Below are 18711 nucleotides of genomic sequence, written 5' to 3'. Positions count from 1 at the left end.
CCCCCATTAAGCAGGCCCATTGAACCCTCACCTTTCCTCTACATCTGGAGCCTGCCAATGAGCCCCCCCACATCCAGAACCCCACCCCATTGAGTCCCAGTGAGTTGCACCTGGACCTCCTCCCCATCAAGCCCACTCCCCCAGCACCCGGACCCCCCACTGAACCTCCCACACGCAGACCCCCCACCTTCACCTGGATCCCCTGCAGAGTCCCATTGCCCCTGCACCCAGATTCCCCCCCCCTCCAATGAGTCCCTGTGCATCCAGATATCCCATTGAGCCTCCCGCACCCAGATTGCCCCACACAGAAACCGGTCATCCCATGCCTGGATCCCCCTCATTAAGCCCCTCTACACTTGGATCCTGCTGGGCTAAGCCTGCCCATCCACACATGGCACAGAGGAACAGGACCCTGGGGTGTTTTTGGGGTAGGCCCAGCCCTTGCACTGTGTCAGGATCAGGTACAGCCTCACTGCAAAGTTCTTGTACTGGGGAAGATGGGGGGGGGGGGGCTTCTGGGTGATCAACCTCAATGCAGCCAGTGGCCTGTGCTCCCCACTATTATGCTGGAGCCACATTTATTTATTGACAAATTAAAAACTTGCATAATTTTACAATATTGTGCACATAACTTTTATTTTTTTTATGGTGAATTCTGTCAGGAGTAACAATTTGTAGTATGTAATGTTAAGGTCAAGAAATCGAGCACTCAAGCCGTCGAGTTCCAGAAGTTATGTGCTTTGCCATAACATTAATTCAGCCGTATTTTCCTTTCTGCATTTTTATGGTATCGATTAAATAGCGTAAGGCTAGACTCTCTGGTCCTTATGTGAGTGGGAGTGGAGAGCTAATGGGGCCTTCTGTTTCACTTCCACCTGGTGCAGCCTGAAGGGGAAAGCAGAATTTCACTCCCTTTTTGTCCCGGAGTTGCTGGAACTGCCGCATCCCATTTTGCATGGCAGCCCAAATGAGGCAGGCAGTTGGAGGTGGATGACACCCCAAGTGGGGTAGAATGACCGTGACCCAAACCCTCATAACCCCCCTCCCACTTCCCAATGTGGGCAAGCCCACAGAGTGGGAGCAGCACACTATCAACCAGGCCATAGTGGGGTGTAATAGTGTGTGTGCCCTCTGCATCCCAGGGGGTTCAGGGTGATCCTCTGCCAGGGCAGAATGCGTCCTGGTGCTCTCCCTGCAGTGTTACTACTTTGTACTGCCCCATTAACATGGGCTATGTGTAAATGGAATAATGTAATTCATAAACAGTAATATACCCATGGGTTTTAACAAGGCAAGCAAGACTAAAAATGATGCATACTATATGTGCATTGTGGCTAAATATGGAATTTTAACTTTTGGAGTTCCCTAAACCTCGAATGCTTGATTTCTTGTATTCAGTGGCATATTAATGTCTTCTATCTAATATCCTGGATTTTTTTGTTTTGTTTTTCATTTTCCCTTTTCAAATGAGAGGGTGACTCCAAATCATTGTGAACATGCTTCAACTCAATTAAATCGTTTTATCAGTGACCTTTAAAATATGGTGTCCTTAATGGAGGCATTGACTGAAGGAGTCCTTAGCAAAAGTGTCCTTATCTGCACCTCTCAGCTTTGTAAACCACTGATGGTTAAACATGTCGGGGGGGGGGGGGGGAAGCGGGGGAATATAAAATTCCAGCAGACATGCACAAAAATGCTAATTTTAAACATTGAAAACGACTAGAACGGATTTTTCTCAAATCTTGAATTGTTTTTCCTTCCTCAATGGGGACTTTAATACAAACTGATTTTGATGTTTATTTCTTCAGTTATGCTGGAGTTATGGGAATGCAAGAGTTTTGGAACATATGGAGAAAGGGTGATGTTTCTTTCCCCCAAATATTCACGTAACTCAAAATGGCTGAACTGTTTTTGCTTACACTTTACAGAAACATTCACTGCTGGGCTGAGATCAAGCATAGACATTACAACTCAGAAGGAATTCTTATGGCATCACTAGAAGATGTTTACTTAGTGGGGATAGTTTAATTGTTTGTCCCTCTCTCTCAGCAGATTAATAATAACCCTAACCTTCCCTGCTTTTTTGCCCTTCTTCATTTAGGCCCCAATTCAGGAAAGTTCTTAGGGATGTACTTAAGCACATATTTATTCAAGATAGTACGTAAGCACGTTCTAAACTTTAAGCACATGAGTAGTTCCATTCACTTCATTGCAGCTACTCACATGCTTAAATTAATCAAGGCTCTAATTGGACTATTCCACTAGTGTCACTAGTGACAAAAAGTGGAAGATTTTTATTGTCCTGAGTAGGGAAACGTGGAAATGCAAAGATTGGTGTTTTGTTTTTCTTTGTCTTTATTTCACTGATGAAAGTTGCCAGATTGTCAGCTCTGGAAAATGAAGTCTTCTGTTTATTGACAAGAGGTTAACTTTTGGAAACTGAAATGCAAGCTTTCCTAGGCTGTCCCACCAATGTACCTCAATTCTGACTTCAAGGGATCACCTCTAGGGGTTAGAAGGAGTTCAGTCTGTATTTTCACCAATTCTTTATCCTCCACATTTATTCTTTTAATTGTATATAGTGATTTTGGTGATGTGGGCAGCTCTCCATTAGAAATTGGACTGTTTCATCAGTTTGTTTCACATAAGCCATTAAATGGGCATTTGATTTTAATTATTTCTGTAGGGTGATTTATACAGCACAAATGGTCTGCATGGCAGAAACAATACTCTAAACTGTCTAGTCCTTTTGCTATCAAGATCTTTAAAACCTGCACTGATGGTTCAGAATGTAATGAGGATTTTTTTTAATTACTGATTTGGCAATAATTGATGGTCATGAAGTTTTGTAGAGCTCATAGCACCTTCTTCTCTCTTCTCCAATTTCAGTGTGATAACTTCGTTAAGGGTATGATCCAGAGCTCCCTTTTTTGGCTTTTCTTAGACTGTTCTAAGGAAGTATGGTCTAATGGTTATGGCACTAGTGTGGGACTCAGGAGACCCATGTTCAATTCCCTGCTCTGGCACAGACTTCCTGTGTGACCGCTGGCAAGTAACTTAGTTTCTCTGTGCCTCGGTTCCCCATCTGTAAAATGGGAATAATAGTACTTCCCTACATCACACGGTGTTTTGAGGATAACTACATTAAAAAGATGGCAATGTGCTGTGATATTATGGTAATGAAAGCCAGATAGGGTGGAGGAGGTTTTGCCCTCCCGTCTCTTCCGGATCATAGAGCTACTAGGGGTCCGTGAATCTACAGAATCCACAGATGGGCCCTTTAAGCTCTGGCGACATCTGCTGCAGACTCCTCAATGAGCTGCTTTTTTCTTCCCGCTTCAAGGATCTTCCACTCTGTGAAAGATGTCTCCAGTGAAATGTTATGCATCTCCCAGCTACATTAACATATCAGCAGATTCCTTGCAAGATGGATTGAGAAGACATGTCCCCTTCTGGCATGCTTCTCCCTTGCACAGCAAGGTCTGATGAAAAGTAGGGCAGTGCTTCAGAAACTGTTCATGAAGATGGTAGGAGGATTAATTGAAGTTTGCATGTGCACAGAAAGAATTCACCACTCACCAACCTCAGGAGAATGCTCTGCTCCCTAGTCAGTAACAGAAACTGAACTCTACAAAGTGAGGGTATCAGAATCTGACTCTTCATGATCCCAGATCTTTAGAGTTATTTCCCCCAAGTGTTTCAGTTCACCTTTAATGGTGGGACTAGATTGAGTTCACTGTGTGGCTAGCCTCAGTACATCACCTGAGTACCTTCACCAGACCTGAAGAAGAGCTCTGTCTCTATCACCAACAGAAGTTGGTCCAATAAAATATATTACCTCACATGGCTCATCCTGGGACCAACATGGCTACAATAATATTTTATATGTCATCTAAGACAGTCTAAAGAAGAGATTAATCTGTTTTTTCTAGATTTTTATTTTAATACCTGCTGTCCTCTCTTCCCTTTCAGTGCTTACAAAATACTTTCTATATAAAACTTAAACCATGGGTAGTGTGCAAGGAGGGCCAGACAAATATCCCAGCATGTCCTCCATCTGTTCCGCTCAACTGTATCTCATTCCAAGGCAAGCCCATCATTATAGACCCAAATTCACGCTTGTCACAGTCTCAGGCAAATATATTTTAACCCCGCTATTGCCTTTAAAAAAACCCCACAACAAAAGCACAGAATAATCTGAGCTGAGTAATAAATCTCATATTGTGGAAACCTTTATATTAAAGAAATGATGCCAATATGACTTCAGTCTTCTTTTGCAAACATGCTCAGGGTTTAGCTGATTGCCATATTTGGGGAAGGAATTTTCCTCCAGGGCAGATTGGCAGAGGTCATGGGTTTTTTTTTTTTTTTTGCCTTCCTCAGCAGCTTGGGGCACGGGTCACTTGCTGGAGAATTCTCTGCACCTTGAAGTCTTTAAACCATGATTTGAGGACTTCAAAAGTTCAGACATAAGTTAGGGGTTTGTTACAGGAGTTGGTGGTGAGATTCTGTGGCCTGCGTTGTGCAGGAGGTCAGACTAGACTATCACAATGGTCCCTTCTGATATTAAAATCTATGAATCTATGATTCTTGTGAGTTTTTGCTCAAATGAGGTCCTTTATATTGTGGCTCACTGTTGCAGTTGAAAGGAGTTTGTTCCACATTTGAGCTTTGTTAAATTGAGAACTTTAATCACTACTGCCCATCCAGAGACAATCTATATTAAATGGGCAGCTGTAATGTGATTTGAGCATGAAAAGGGCTCACTTCTTTTAAATGAAAAAATAGAAGATTGAAGGAAATAGTTTACATAATCTGTAAACTAGTTAAGCAGCTGAATATTTAAGAAGGTTGAAATTGAAGCTTAGTTGCCCTCTAGGGGTTTTATGTTAATACAGCACATGTTAGGTTTTGATTTTTGAAAGGAAAAGTATGAGAGATCCTTGAAATACCAACCTAGTGAAGAGGGTGTTCTGGTTTTTTGTTTTTTTGTTTTTTAAATAAATAATAGTTCATCTGGTTCAGAGCCTGGAAGCAGTTAAGTAAAGACTTTGTGCTAGATTCTGAGCACATCCACGGTAATTATACTTAAATCAGGGGAGTTATTCCATATTATCCAACTGTAAATGAGTTCAGAATAATGCTCTGTTTTCAACCTCTAATGGGGCCCAGCTATTATTTATTTGTATTATGGTAGCACCAAAATGCTTCAACTATGATTTGGAGCTCACATAGCAAGAGAGCTTATCTAAATAGACAAGATGGGCAAAGGGTGGGAAGGGAAACAGAGTCACAGTTGAAGTGACTTGATCATGATCAATCGATGGGTCAGTGGCAGAGGAGAATCCTGGTCTCTTGTGTCTCCTGTCTAGCGTCAAGTCCGTTAGATATTGCTCGCTCTCTCTCATCCTGCAAAGATCTGAGTACCCTCAACTCCCACTGACTCTCAGAATTAAAGGCTCTCTGCTTTCCACAAGTTCATGTTGTTGAGCAACAAGATCCCCTTTTACCCATGTCTTTTATTTCTGTTTTGGGTCATTCTCCGTCCCCTCCATATTTGCTTCTCATCTTCATCTTTCTGACACCCAGATATTAACTCCCAGCTATAGTCTACCAAAAATTAAGTCTCAGATAAATCTGTAGTGAACTAACAGTATCTTATGGTTTCAGAATGAGGTCATTATGTGAAGAACTTTCTCTGGATCTTGCCTCATAGAAGCCAGCAAACAGTGTTAAAACTGTGATTGAACTTGCAGTCATTTTTGAAGTTTTATTGCAGTATGGACATCATTATGACTGACTTTTCATTACTAAGCTGCTTGGAGAGCAATTCATCAGAGTTGAGCAGTCCTATCTCATTTTTGTCTGGTATAGAATGTTTGTGTTGTGGAAAGAGAAATGACCAGAATGCTCTTCTAAAACAAAGCTATAACTATATAAAAGCTGTATAACTCATCTTTGTCTAAATTATAAACGTGCAGGTTTTGCTAGTAGTTTTCTAATGGGATTCACAGATAATATTTCAATTACATTTTTTAAAGTACAGTTGGATGTAATATTTAAAAATTTTAAATTTTTTTTTATGCAAACGGTTTTAGCTCTTCCTGTCTCATTACTCTTATGAAAAGATAGGTATTCCTTTTGTGGTATATTATTTTTAAAAATTGTTTTTTATTTTTATTTTATTTTTATTTTATTCATTCAAATTAAAAGCTTTGGGGAAAAAAACCACCCTTCATATAAAGCTTTCACAAACCTACTGGAATCCAACATTTAAAACAGGTACTACAGGTGCACTCACAATAACTATGCAAGCACTTGTCTCCTTCCAAACTCTGAATGTGTTTGTATGCAGATGAGGTAACTGTATGTTAATGTGGAGTTTTAAGGGTGTTGCAGCTGTAGGTCCTGATTCTGCTATTGCCTCTATTGGTATAAATCAGGAGTATTTCTATTAGTCAGTGGCACTTCACAGGTTTTATATTGATGAGATGAGACCCAAGTCCACTGTGCCACGATTTGACAAACAGATTTCCAGTCTTTCTGTAATCTCGTTCTTTCACAGTTAAAGTTTTTTTTTTTTGTTTTTTTTTGTTTTTTGGCTAAAGGCTTGTTTTCAACTCCTCCGCTTGTCTAAATGTTTCAATTTACATAACTTTTTTATATAAGCATCTAATAACTGGATTTATTTTGGAGAAGTGTCCTGTGTAGTGAAGTTAAAACCAGGTTTTATTAATAAAGCCCTATACAGATAATCTTTTGGTCGAGTACTAACTGTTTGGTTACTACGCGTATTAATGCCACAGAAGCCACCATTGATAGAATGCGTGGTGGTATTCCACATAAGCCTGGGCACTGTATCACAGCCTCAGTTGTCAGTATCTGTCCACCAGTCACAGCAAATAGCTTCCCTCAGCAACTCTGCTCTGAGTAGGGGCTGTTAGGCTGCAGACCCTTGATTTGGATGGCAGTCTTGCCTCTCCTGCTTCTGTCTTTCCCCTGTCCACCCCCACCTGGCAGTTCATACCCAGACTGTGGCCCTGGGATCGTGATGCAGGAAACTCCTACACCCTGTCAGCTAGGTCCCCAAGGGGATTTGCCCCTTCATCAGAGGTCTTGCTGACCAGGGCAGGTCCTCATCGAGTCACTGAGTAGATGAGCTCAGGCTTCCTCGCTATTTTTACACAAGTGTCTACTTATTAAACTTGTTATAGAGCAGTGGTAACTCCTCCGTAGTGAAGTTGGTTACAAACTTCCATTAATAAACCCCTGTTGATTGGCTTAGAAAATTGCTTTGGCTGAAAATAACCAGATTTATGCTGAAGGAGAATGTTTCTGAAAAGTCTGAAATAAAATTTAAGGTATTTTAGTGACCAGTAACTCAACATTACACTGGTTTGAAATTTGGCTTTGTCTAATGTGTCATTGTCACGCTCTAAATCAAAAATAACTTGTTATTCTTTGAAAATTACGTTTGGTTACATCTTCTTGAAAACTCATTAGCAACCATATTTGAAGAAAACGGGTGGTAACTGAGCCAAGTGCACTGATTACAAGCAGGACGGAGCAGTATTTTGGAAAGGTGATTGAAAGTACTCTAAGAGCACTTTGATTCAGGCATTGATTCAGGAATGTACTTGAGCAAATTGATGTCAGCGGGACAAACGAATGCTTAAAGTTAAACGTGCTCTAAAGTCATTTCCTGAATCCAGGGTCTGAAAGACCTGTGATGTACTGCTTGTATATAGTGCATTCTCACTGTTTTCTATAACCCTTACAAAATACTAATCACTCTTGCTCATAATGCATTTTTTGCTGAAAAAAATATTTTCACAACAATTTCAAAGTACTGGGGCAATTTGGATGTTGGCTTTCAACCATTAAGTTGGCCAATATTATTCATTCTTTTTCAATAAGCTGGCTGCTTCTCCAAGCCATGTATCTGAAATTTTAAAAATTGTACCTTTGTTTTGTGCACGTAAATGAACGAAGGAAGTATAATTTAAAAAAAAAAACCCACCACTTAAGAAATCCCCAACCCACAAGTACTTGTTCAAAGCAGTTCAGTTGCTAAGCTGTGATAGTGTACTCAACTATCACCAAATGTATAATGCCCAACTATTTAAAAAGATGGAAATAAATAGTTAAGAAAATCATAAATCTTATACTGCCCTACATAATCAAACGTACATTATTCTTTTCAAGTACAGATAAATGCATATTTTATCTCAACAGGGCAGCTGTAACAAGACCCAAAATACTCTTTTTTTTTTTTTTTTATGCCAAATTTTTGCATGTAAGCACAGCATAAAAATGCTTCTGAAAAAGAAACATTAAAATATATGATTCCAGAGTCTGTCATTCTTACTCGATTGAGTAGTACCTCTTCACAAGCAGTCCAGCCCACAGCCATGTACATTTGTAAATGGGAGGCTGGTCTTAAATATTTGGCTCTATTATGTTTAAAGCAAGATGTTAAGAATAACATGTTACACATCCTGTACTGGAGATGGAGCCATAACAATTCAGGGGGATGTCCATGGGCTACTCTGACTCTGACACAATCACTTCCCTATAGATAGAAGGAGTTTGCGCCTCTAGGATGGTTCCGCATACTCCACAAAGAGCCTGGTCAACTGTCTGGGGGGCACGCCTTCACTGGCAATGTTAAGCACTGCACGGCAGTGCTTTAACGTGGCTTGTGTAGTCACGGCATAGTGCTGGGAGAGAGCTCTCTGAGCACCTCCACGAGGGGCACAGCTACCAGCATTGGTGCACTGTCTACACTGGCGCTTTACATCACTGAAACTTGCTCTGCTCAGGGGGGGCGTGTTTTTTCACACCCCTGAGCAAGAAAGTTGCAGCGCTGTAAAGTGCCAGTGTAGAGAAGCCCTGGCTGCAATTATGGTCCTACTTCTTTCATGCAACACTTCGGGATGGCTTGTGACCCTGTGAACAAAAGGAGGATTGTGATTGCCCTCTACTTGCATGGGGGTATGTGGTGGCTGGAAGCCAGGTTGCAGCCAGCCACAACTCCCCACTCCTGGCCATCCCTGCACCTGTGCAGGGACACAGGGCATAATCTGGCTCCAACTGTGGAAGGTTTGTTCTTCATTCAGACAAGAAAGAAACACAATATTATATTATCTGCGTGTTCCATTTAATTTTGAATGGAAAAGGTCCTTCCACAGAAAGTACAGTAATTTGATTAAGCAAAGATGAAATAGTCAGTGTTAAGCCACAGCTGCTGTAGCTGTACAAATTTTGGTATGTGACTGCCTCTCCAGAAGAACAAATTGTCTGCTTTATCTCCATCTTGTGGTGGAAAGAAGTTTTCTCTTTAGACTGTGCTCCTGGCTTGTTGCCAGCGTAGCTACTCACCGTGGATCTCTGCTTTTACAGACTGACTTTCTTTAGGCAGGGAGTTCAGCTAAGGAGTCAGTCACTATGAAGTGGTTGTATTTTATCAACTATGTTACACTTGCTTTCAGATGCCTCTGTGCGTGGGACAGCTTCTCCCAAAGGAGATGGGAAAATCAGCACTGAGGCTACATTGCACTACTCAAGTCTGATGTAGGTTGCTTATATAGAACCAGGCATTGACGGGCAGTAGCCACGGGGGAACTTGCATTTGTTCCAGTTCTGCCTCTTCCAGCGCCTGATATTGTAACATTTGATGTCAAGGATTATTAGCTTTGGGTGGGGAGAAAAATTAAATTAAATCTACACTCTTAAAGGTAGCACTTGTTTGAAGCAATTTGGACTAATAGGCTTGAAGATGACTACATTTGTTGCATACTGTATATTTACAACCTGACAAAGCCTATTCACTTTTTACAGCTATTTTGACCTGAGAAACCTATTTGTATAGCAGGCATTCTAGAGAGGACAAAAACCCAATCAACTAAGTATAAAGTAAATTAAAGGAGAGTATGTTCACTTCAAAGAACATAGAGATATTTTCAAAAGCCTTTCTTCCTCGTATTAATGAGCATTAAAGGTTTAATAAAAGTCTTCTTTTTTTTCATTGTAAGGAGGGTGCGGTTTTGCTTTTTACACTGTTCTTTGGTTATTTTCACATCTAGGTGGGGGTGCTGGAACCAACTTTTTTTTTTTCTTCATTTAAAACAATATATGATGGCTTTTTTATTTTGTGCAAAACCCACATACGGAATAAAGGGAAATCAGGTCAAGTCAAATGCTGAGCCTGGTAACTCCTGACAATGCACTTTACTATTGCTTCTTGCCCTCTTATAATTTCTCCTGCCCCAACTCTCTTTTACTACTGTTAAATTGAAATTCTATTGAACATGTAGTGCTATCGAGATATACCAGTTATGCACCTATCACCGCTGCTAAAAGGTGTCTGCCCCTTGAACCATCAGCCTGTAGTCAAAAGGTAAAGTTCGGTTATATTTTTAAGATACAACATTTTAAAAAAATCATTTTATTCTAGTTATGTTATTTAGTAAATCACTTACCTCCACTCATGTTCAATTTTACATTTTGATTTTGAATCAGATTGCTTTTCATAACATTATGTCTTTTAAATATTTTGTTTTTTTAAACACAGGTGAAACTGGGCTATTCCTTTTCTTTCTTGAGAATTTATTTAAAAAGTTAAGATCTTTCATGTTTTTCAGCTCCTATATACTGTGATGGTATGAAACACAGAATAAACAGAGTTTGCAAATAATGTGGGGAAAATAAACATGAATTATTATTTATTAATATTACAGCAGTAATTAATCAGTTGCAATTGTGCAAGGTGCTGCATCAACACAGAGTTAAAAGTGGCCATTATAATTGCCCTACTGGATCACACCTTTAATCTATCTAGGTTACTGTCCAATCTCTGACAGCAGCAGCCAGCACTAGCTGAATCAGAGGAAAATGGAAGTAATCCTGCATAAGACAGTTATGGAATAACCTCCCCCTGCCAAAAGGTTCTTTCTAAACCCCATTAATCCAAGGCTGTATTGTGCCGTGAAGCACTTCCAGAATTTGTTTTAAAATCCTTACTATTTTAACTGTAGTTTTTATCTATATAAATGTCCAATATTGAGTGTGCTTAATTATCGGCCTCAGTGATACTTTGTGGCAATCAGTTCCACAGGCTATGTGCATTGTGTGAAAAAATTTCCTTTAACTGTTTTTAAATTTGCTGCCTTTTGCTTTTGTTGAATATCCCTTTGTTTTTTGTCTTATAAGACAGGGAGAACAGAAATTCATAGATTCATAGATACTAAGGTCAGAAGGGACCATTCTGATCATCTAGTCTGACCTCCTGCACAGCGCAGGCCACAGAATCTCACCCACCCACTCCTATGAAAAACCTCACCCATGTCTGAGCTATTGAAGTCCTTAAATCATGGTTTAAAGACTTCAAGGAGCAGAGAAGCCTCCCTCAAGTCAACCATGCCTCATGCTACAGAGGAAGGCGAAAAACCTCCAGGGCCTCTCCAATCTGCCCTGGAGGAAAATTCCTTCCCGACCCCAAATATGGCGATCAGCTAAACCCTGAACATATGGGCAAGATTCACCAGCCAGATACTACAGAAAATTCTTTCCTGGGTAACTCAGATCCCATCCATCTAATATCCTATCTCAGGGGATTTGGCCTATTTACCTTGAATATTTAAAGATCAGTTAATTACCAAAATCACATTATCCCATCATACCATCTCCTCCATAAACTTATCAAGTAGAATCTTAAAACCAGATAGATCTTTTGCCCCCACTGCTTCCCTTGGAAGGCTATTCCAAAACTTCACTCCTCTGATGGTTAAAAACCTTCGTCTGATTTCAAGTCTAAACTTCCTGGTGGCCAGTTTATACCCATTTGTTCTTGTGTCCACATTGGTGCTGAGCTGAAATAATTCCTCTCCCTCTCCTGTATTTATCCCTCTGATATATTTATAGAGAGCGATCGTATCTCCCCTCAACCTCCTTTTAGTTAGGCTAAACAAGCCAAGCTCCTTAAGTCTCCTTTCATAAGACAAGTTTTCCATTCCTCGGATCATCCTAGTAGCCCTTCTCTGTACCTGCTCCAGTTTGAATTCATCCTTTTTAAACATGGGAGACCAGAACTGCACACAGTATTCTAGGTGAGGTCTCACCAGTGCCTTGTATAATGGTACTAAAACCTCCTTATCCCTACTGGAAATGCCTCTCCTGATGCATCCCAAAACCGCATTAGCTTTTTTCACAGCCATATCACATTGGCAGCTCATAGTCATCCTATGATCAACCAATACTCCAAGGTCCTTCTCCTCTTCCATTACTTCTAATTGATGCGTCCCCAACTTATAAAAATTCTTGTTATTAATCCCTAAATGCATAATCTTACACTTCTCACTATTAAATTTCATCCTATGACTATTACTCCAGTTTACAAGGTCATCCAGATCCTCCTGTATAATATCCCGATCCTTCTCCAAATTGGCAATACCTCCCAGCTTTGTATCATCTGCAGACTTTATTAGCACACTCCCACTTTTTGTGCCAAGGTCAATAATAAAAAGATTAAATAAGATTGATCCCAAAACCGATCCCTGAGGAACTCCACTGGTAACCTCCCTCCAACCTCCCAGTCTCCCTTCTCTGTGCCATTAATTATTTTGTACACACTCTCAGATAAAGTCCTGATCTTTTAAACCTTTCTTCTTATGGAAGTTTTTCTATGCCTCGAATCATATGAGGCCCTATCCTGAAAAGTTTAACGTTTGCTAAAACTTTTTGTAAAAAGAGAAGTAGAAGAGTAGTTGAGTGGTAAAGTCTCTATTTCAAATACGTTGTTTTTTTTGTTACCCAGACTTTAAAAAAAAATGCTTTATGGAAATTGTACTTGGTGCTTAATTTGTAACAAAAGAGGTGCTGGGATCCAGCACCCAGACAATTTTTACTTTCATAACTTATGCAGCAAGCCAGAGGGGCCGGGGCTATGAACTGCCAATCCTAGAGGTGCTGGGGTTCAGCCCTGGCATAAATTAAACACTGATTGTAGTTTTCTCTCATTGTATAGAATGCACATTATATTGTAATGTCTATCTAAAAGCAACTAGTTTTAAGATCATAGTTAAATTTAAAGAACTCTCAATAGTCAAGGTAAGAGAATTCTCCAAATTTAAAAAAAATCTCTTTAAAAACCTAGTGCTTTTTTATTGGGGGGGGGGGAACAAACAGAGGGCTGGTCTACACTGAAAATTTACATCAGCATAACTGTGTCTTTCCGGGATCTGAAAAATCCACACTTCTAAGAAATTTAGGTATGCTAACCTAAACCCTGGTGCAGACAGCGCTAGGTTGATGAAAGAATTCTTCCGTTGACCTAGTTCCAGCCTCTTGGGAGAACCCCTCCCATCATTGTAGTGAGTGATTATGCTGAAGCGCTACAGTGATACAACCGCAGCTGTGCTGCTGTAGCATTTTAAGTGTAGACATGACTTAAGAACAGTGATCTTTGCATGTTTAGAAACTAAAGTAGGGTTTCATTCTATGCAGCAGCTATAAAGCCAGTAAGCAGAGGAAGCAAAAATTAACCAATCCTATTCCCAAAACTATGCTGACATTCTAGATGATGCTGTAAGCAAATAGGGAAGTAAAGAAGAGATGCCATGTTGTCTTATGTCTCTTGTAAAGTATAAAACAAAGAAACAAAAGTCTCTTAGCATGCTTGGAGAGGGCAAATGGCATCAATGGCATGTCAAAAGAGCTTTAAGTTCTTACTTGGAAATGATCAAGCCATTTCAGGAGATTGTTATTGGCCTTGGAAGAAAAGCTCAAGAGGGAAGCAATCTGTCCCAGCCCAGAGGTTATCCAATAATCCAAGTATGATTCTGTCCAACCCTGCTATGAGCTTTTAGTGTAACACTACCAGAGAGACATTAGAGCCCCATCCATAGCTGGTCTCTGAGATTCATAAGGGCACCGTTAGAGTTCAGTTTACTCCTCTACTCAACACTGTTATTTCTGATGTAGAGCCAAATTGGATCCTCATTCCAAGAGGGCAGTCCTTTAGTCTTCAGTTAGTTAACTTCTCAGCCCTCTTCCTGGCAGTTACTACTGCTGCTAATCTCCTATGGTGGGGCTTCACAGAGGCAATTATATGCAAAAGTTTATCAGTCACCTGAAATATTGTGACTGTATAGCCTCTGCAGATCCACATGGGCTGTCTTTCCCTGGCTTCTTTGCCATTGTATAGCTACTTTAAAAACCAGGCAGGGAAGAAGTGAATATGATTATACAGGCAAGGATAGTCTAGAACTTCGACTACATCTTTTAGGCCAAGAGCCTAGCAGGGTTCAGAAAAGGATTTGACGTTGATATGGATAAGGATTTAAAAGATCACCACCAAATAGCCAAGGGCCAAATACTCAACTGATGTAAATCGACATAATTCTATTAATGTTAGTGGAGATATGCCAATTTACAGCATCTAAGGATGTTTTCTTAAGTGTTTTGGAAGAGAGAAAACTTCAGGCATCAGGGCATAAGCCAAGCTGGTGAGTGTTCAGAAGAAATGTCCCCTCGGGAGTGGTTATTCCATAGGTGCCTACTGCAGGATTTCTTGCATCTTCCTCTGAGACAGCTGTTAATAGCTGCTGAGGGAAACAAGTTAATGGAATAAATGGGTCACTGGTCTGATCCAATATGGCAGCATTTATGTCCCTGGCAGTTCAACTACTTCAGATTGGTTCCTGAATTTTGATGCATGAAGTTGCTACACTGTGGATGTGAAGAGGCAGTCTAATTCAGAGGATTCCAGCAACTTTCCTCTACACACTGCAATTTAATCCTGGTTTTCCCTCTATTTCCCTTTCAACTGTGAGACATTTTTCAACATTTCATACTGGAGAATAATAGACCTTCTCCAACTTATTGTTGGATCCACTGATCATGTTGTCACTTCAAGAGGTGGCTGCCATTCCATGCTGAGAGAGCACTGTTGGGATAGGAAAAGTGGCTTTTGATATTGTGAATAACCCCCCTTAAAAGGATTCTTGGTTTTCCCCTCTCCCACTCCTAAGGAGCGTGTTATGATCTAATTGTCTGCCTGTCTGCCACCCCCAGTTTAGAGGTGGTTGTCTGATGAAGCTGGTATATAGCTTCAAATACTTAGGGAGGAAAAGCATTATATAAATAATTATAAGTATGTTATAACAGATGAACATTTGGAAGGCAAATAAAATATTTGATCTGGTAACAGAGATTCATTTTAAAGAATTGGGGTTTATTTTATGTAATTTTTGTTTGCCCTGTATAAGATGTATTTAATTACTTCATTCCATCTTTCTGTATTCAAATTAATCTTATTCTTATATATATTGGTGCCCAAATTAGAATAATTCTTTAATCAGCTGTGTTATGCCTGCCATAGTAGACTAGAAGAGGAAAGCCACTCTTGGCATACTGAGATGCATATATTTTATTTGTTGTTGTAATTTGAAAGTAAAATCAGAAATATTGATTTCTACTTGACTGGAGAGATGATTTAGTTTGAATATCAGTCTGATTTTAATCAGGTGAGAATTAATTGAGTTGGAGGTATTAGATATTCAGTGATGTTAACTGAACCATGATCAATCTACAGAGAAGCTTTCTTTTGTACTGTGTTAGAAATATCAAACAGCTCATGTACTACAATATAAAAACAATCTTTTCATGTTCATCCTACTACCCTCTTGGCTCATTAAATGCACCGGTAAATCCGTTCTGTGCACACTGAGTAATCTTCAAAGTAACTAGCTAATCACAATTTAATACAAAATTAAAAGCATAACTGTCATAAAATAACTATTGATATACAAAGATTTGTATCCCTGTAATATCTTGTACGTATTTTACAAACAAAGGATTTAAAGCCCTGGCTGTATACTCTTCTAAATATCAGCTAGATTCTGCTGTTTTCATAAACACCATTGCTGCTTTGATGTTTTTCCTGTGTTGATAGCGCTAAGACAGTGATTCAAATCTTGAATGAAATATGTCATTTCTTATTTTATTTTCCAAAAAAGAGAGAGAGAACATTAAACCTGGTCTGGATCATGATACAGGCTTTTTTTAATTTTAAGAGTGTGATAGCGGTATCATAAGTGTTGAGAAAATATAAATGGTGAGATAACACCTCAATAGGAGTTGCTCATAAGTAGTAAAATTGTAAAGTCTTTAAATAAACTACAGCCAGAGCTGAGGATCAATTGACCTTGGTCATGGGTAGTACTACATATATTGAATGGATATTAAAAGTGGGTGTACAATAATTTCTGATTGCAATAAATTAATTAGCTTGCACAGCACTTTGACAATACAAAGTACTAGATAAGTGCAAAGTAGTAGTAATATAACAATTTATTAGCAAGGTATTTTAATACGTTCATTGTCATGAACATATTCAACATAATGAATTTTCCAGACACACCCATAATGTAAATGTTGATAATGCCAGTACACTAAGAAGAATTCTGTTGTTTGCATAATTATATATGGGCATAGTATTTCCATGCTGCTTGTTGTCCAGACGTGATAAATTGTAGTAATAAAATAGGTAATCAGCTTAGCATTCACCATTTTTGTACATGGGGAGCTCTTCAATCCATATTATTATTCAAACATGAACACTTTAAAAATGAAGAAAGCAACACTGTTCCCCTCAAATTCACTTTTAGCTTTCTGAGCAGCCTCTATTTAAAGCCAGAGAATGCTAGTCTTCCGTGATTAATTTTAAAATTATTTTTGGGTGGAAAGGATGGTTGACCAACTTTTTTCCTATTAAAAATCCTTTCAATGTATATCTTTAACTGAAACTTTCATAACCTAATACAAAGTGAACATTTTAAAAATAAATTCATACCAAAATTAGAACATCATTTTATATATAAAGTCGTGGGGAAATCCATCACTCCTGAATTTTTAGGACAGATAAACAATTAAAAGAAAATACAAATACTTTGTCTTATTTTCCCTACTGCGCAGTTGGCATTCTCTGCTGTGTTGTTTCTTCAGTAAAAAGAGAAATACCTGTGACAGCAAGATAATCTCACATAAATTCAACCTTTGCTCGGTTTAAAGATTTTTGGGCAGATCCTCATCTAGTGTAATGGAACTATGACAGTTTACACCAGATATGGATCTGCCCCATTAAATCAAAGCCCAGACAGTTCTTCCTCTTAGTAGAGAGCACTTCGGCAAGATCATAGGATTTTTTTTTTCTATATGATCCAACTAAAAAACTTTAAAACTTTATAAAATATTTTAATATTTTGTTTTTGTCCCACTGAATGTGACCATAAATGGAATAAATGTTTGTAATTCAAGTCTGTGTGTTATATAATAGACACACCCATCCACCTCCACCCTTAGTGTTTTAATATGAATTTTTCTGCATCTAGCAAGAAACAAAGGCCCAGGACTTACTTTACTCAAAGTTTAGGAAATATGTTCAAATTTTGTTTAAATGTGGTTCCATTCAAACCACATTCTGATATGAAACCTGAGCTAGGCTATAGCACTGGTTTTGGTTGTGTTTTTTTTGTTTTTTTTTACATAGAGCATAATTTGATCCTACATCAGTTGTCTAACAGTATTGGTAATCAGTTTAGTTGGAACCCTTTTTAAACAGCATTAAATTATATTTAAAGGCTTGTGGAGATGGGACCAAAAGGTCTCATGATCGTATTAATTTTCCATGATATATTATCTATACAAATGTTCAGCATCATGATCTTTTTTTCACGTGTTCAAGATCGTTTTCTCACATTACCTTGACAGATCAATCATCTTTAGAAAAATAATTCAATGGGTAGGTGATTGTGTTACATGCCACTTGTCAACTGTTCACAGAGAGCTTTCTTTTCTCCATTGGTAGTAATTTAAGCTTATAATTCAAAGAGGACTATTAAGACTCACTTGTATGCACTTGTTATTGCATTTACTGTGTGTCAGAAATGTTTAGCGTATCTATACGTACTGCAACAATATGTAACGCCAGCCTTTCATTTTGATGTAGCACTGGAGAAACTGATGCAATTCAAAATGTAAAATTATAGTTGCACGTACTTTATCTCCTCCTACCCTTTAGTGTCACACCAGTCCAAACCATTTCGTATACCAAATCTGTCTATCACAGAAATGCAATACAGTATGTTAACAAACCTCATAAATAATAGTTCAATTTCTTTTATAATTTGTTACTAAAAATAATGATACTCTATAAAGCTAAATAGAATGTGTATCTAAAACACACACACACACACACAATTTTGGCTAGAAATTCGGCTTTTGTATGCATTTCTTTCTGATTCAACTTGGATCCTGGTTCAGCTTTCTGGTTCAGTCCCTACCCTTCTGAAATAAATATACTTGAACTATATACTATGACTATCCATATTGGAATATATTTTCATTCTCTCTAAAGTAAATCACTACATTAAGGACATCTAGAATGGTGTACTAGGTTATCTATTTTTAAAACTGTACGGGAAACAAAATGTTTTAATAATCAGTTAAAATGCTGATTTGTTTCAGTGAAGTAACTGTTGTGTAATAGATGTAATAATGAAATAAGGGAATCAGGAAGGATATTAAATTGGACAGTACATTTATCCTAGCATTCAAGATCATATTCCTCAGTGAGATAAGGGCACAGATGTGAGAAAGAATCAGAATGAGGTATACATAAGAAATGTGACTAAAGCGTTAGTTAATTTGGGT

The 18711-nt window shown here is 38.7% G+C and overlaps 1 protein-coding gene across 7 annotated transcripts in view; it reads left to right on the top strand.

Moving 5' to 3' along the window:
* CMC1 (C-X9-C motif containing 1) overlaps nt 1-18711 on the top strand; it is a 72819-nt gene that overhangs the window by 38544 nt on the left and 15564 nt on the right. The window contains exon 3 of one of the 7 annotated variants that reach the window (XM_043508997.1): nt 3973-4087. The exons of the other annotated variants lie outside the window; for them this stretch is intronic. Coding sequence (XP_043364932.1) covers nt 4008-4087 — 80 coding nt within the window. The 5' untranslated portion in view covers nt 3973-4007. The remainder of the gene's footprint in view (nt 1-3972; nt 4088-18711) is intronic. 7 annotated transcript variants of the gene reach the window in all.

The sequence above is a fragment of the Dermochelys coriacea genome, chromosome 2 (assembly GCF_009764565.3).
Source record: "Dermochelys coriacea isolate rDerCor1 chromosome 2, rDerCor1.pri.v4, whole genome shotgun sequence".
Taxonomy (NCBI): domain Eukaryota; kingdom Metazoa; phylum Chordata; order Testudines; family Dermochelyidae; genus Dermochelys; species Dermochelys coriacea.
The sequence above is the reverse complement of the archived record's forward strand: the minus strand, read 5'-3'. Positions and strand labels throughout refer to the sequence as shown.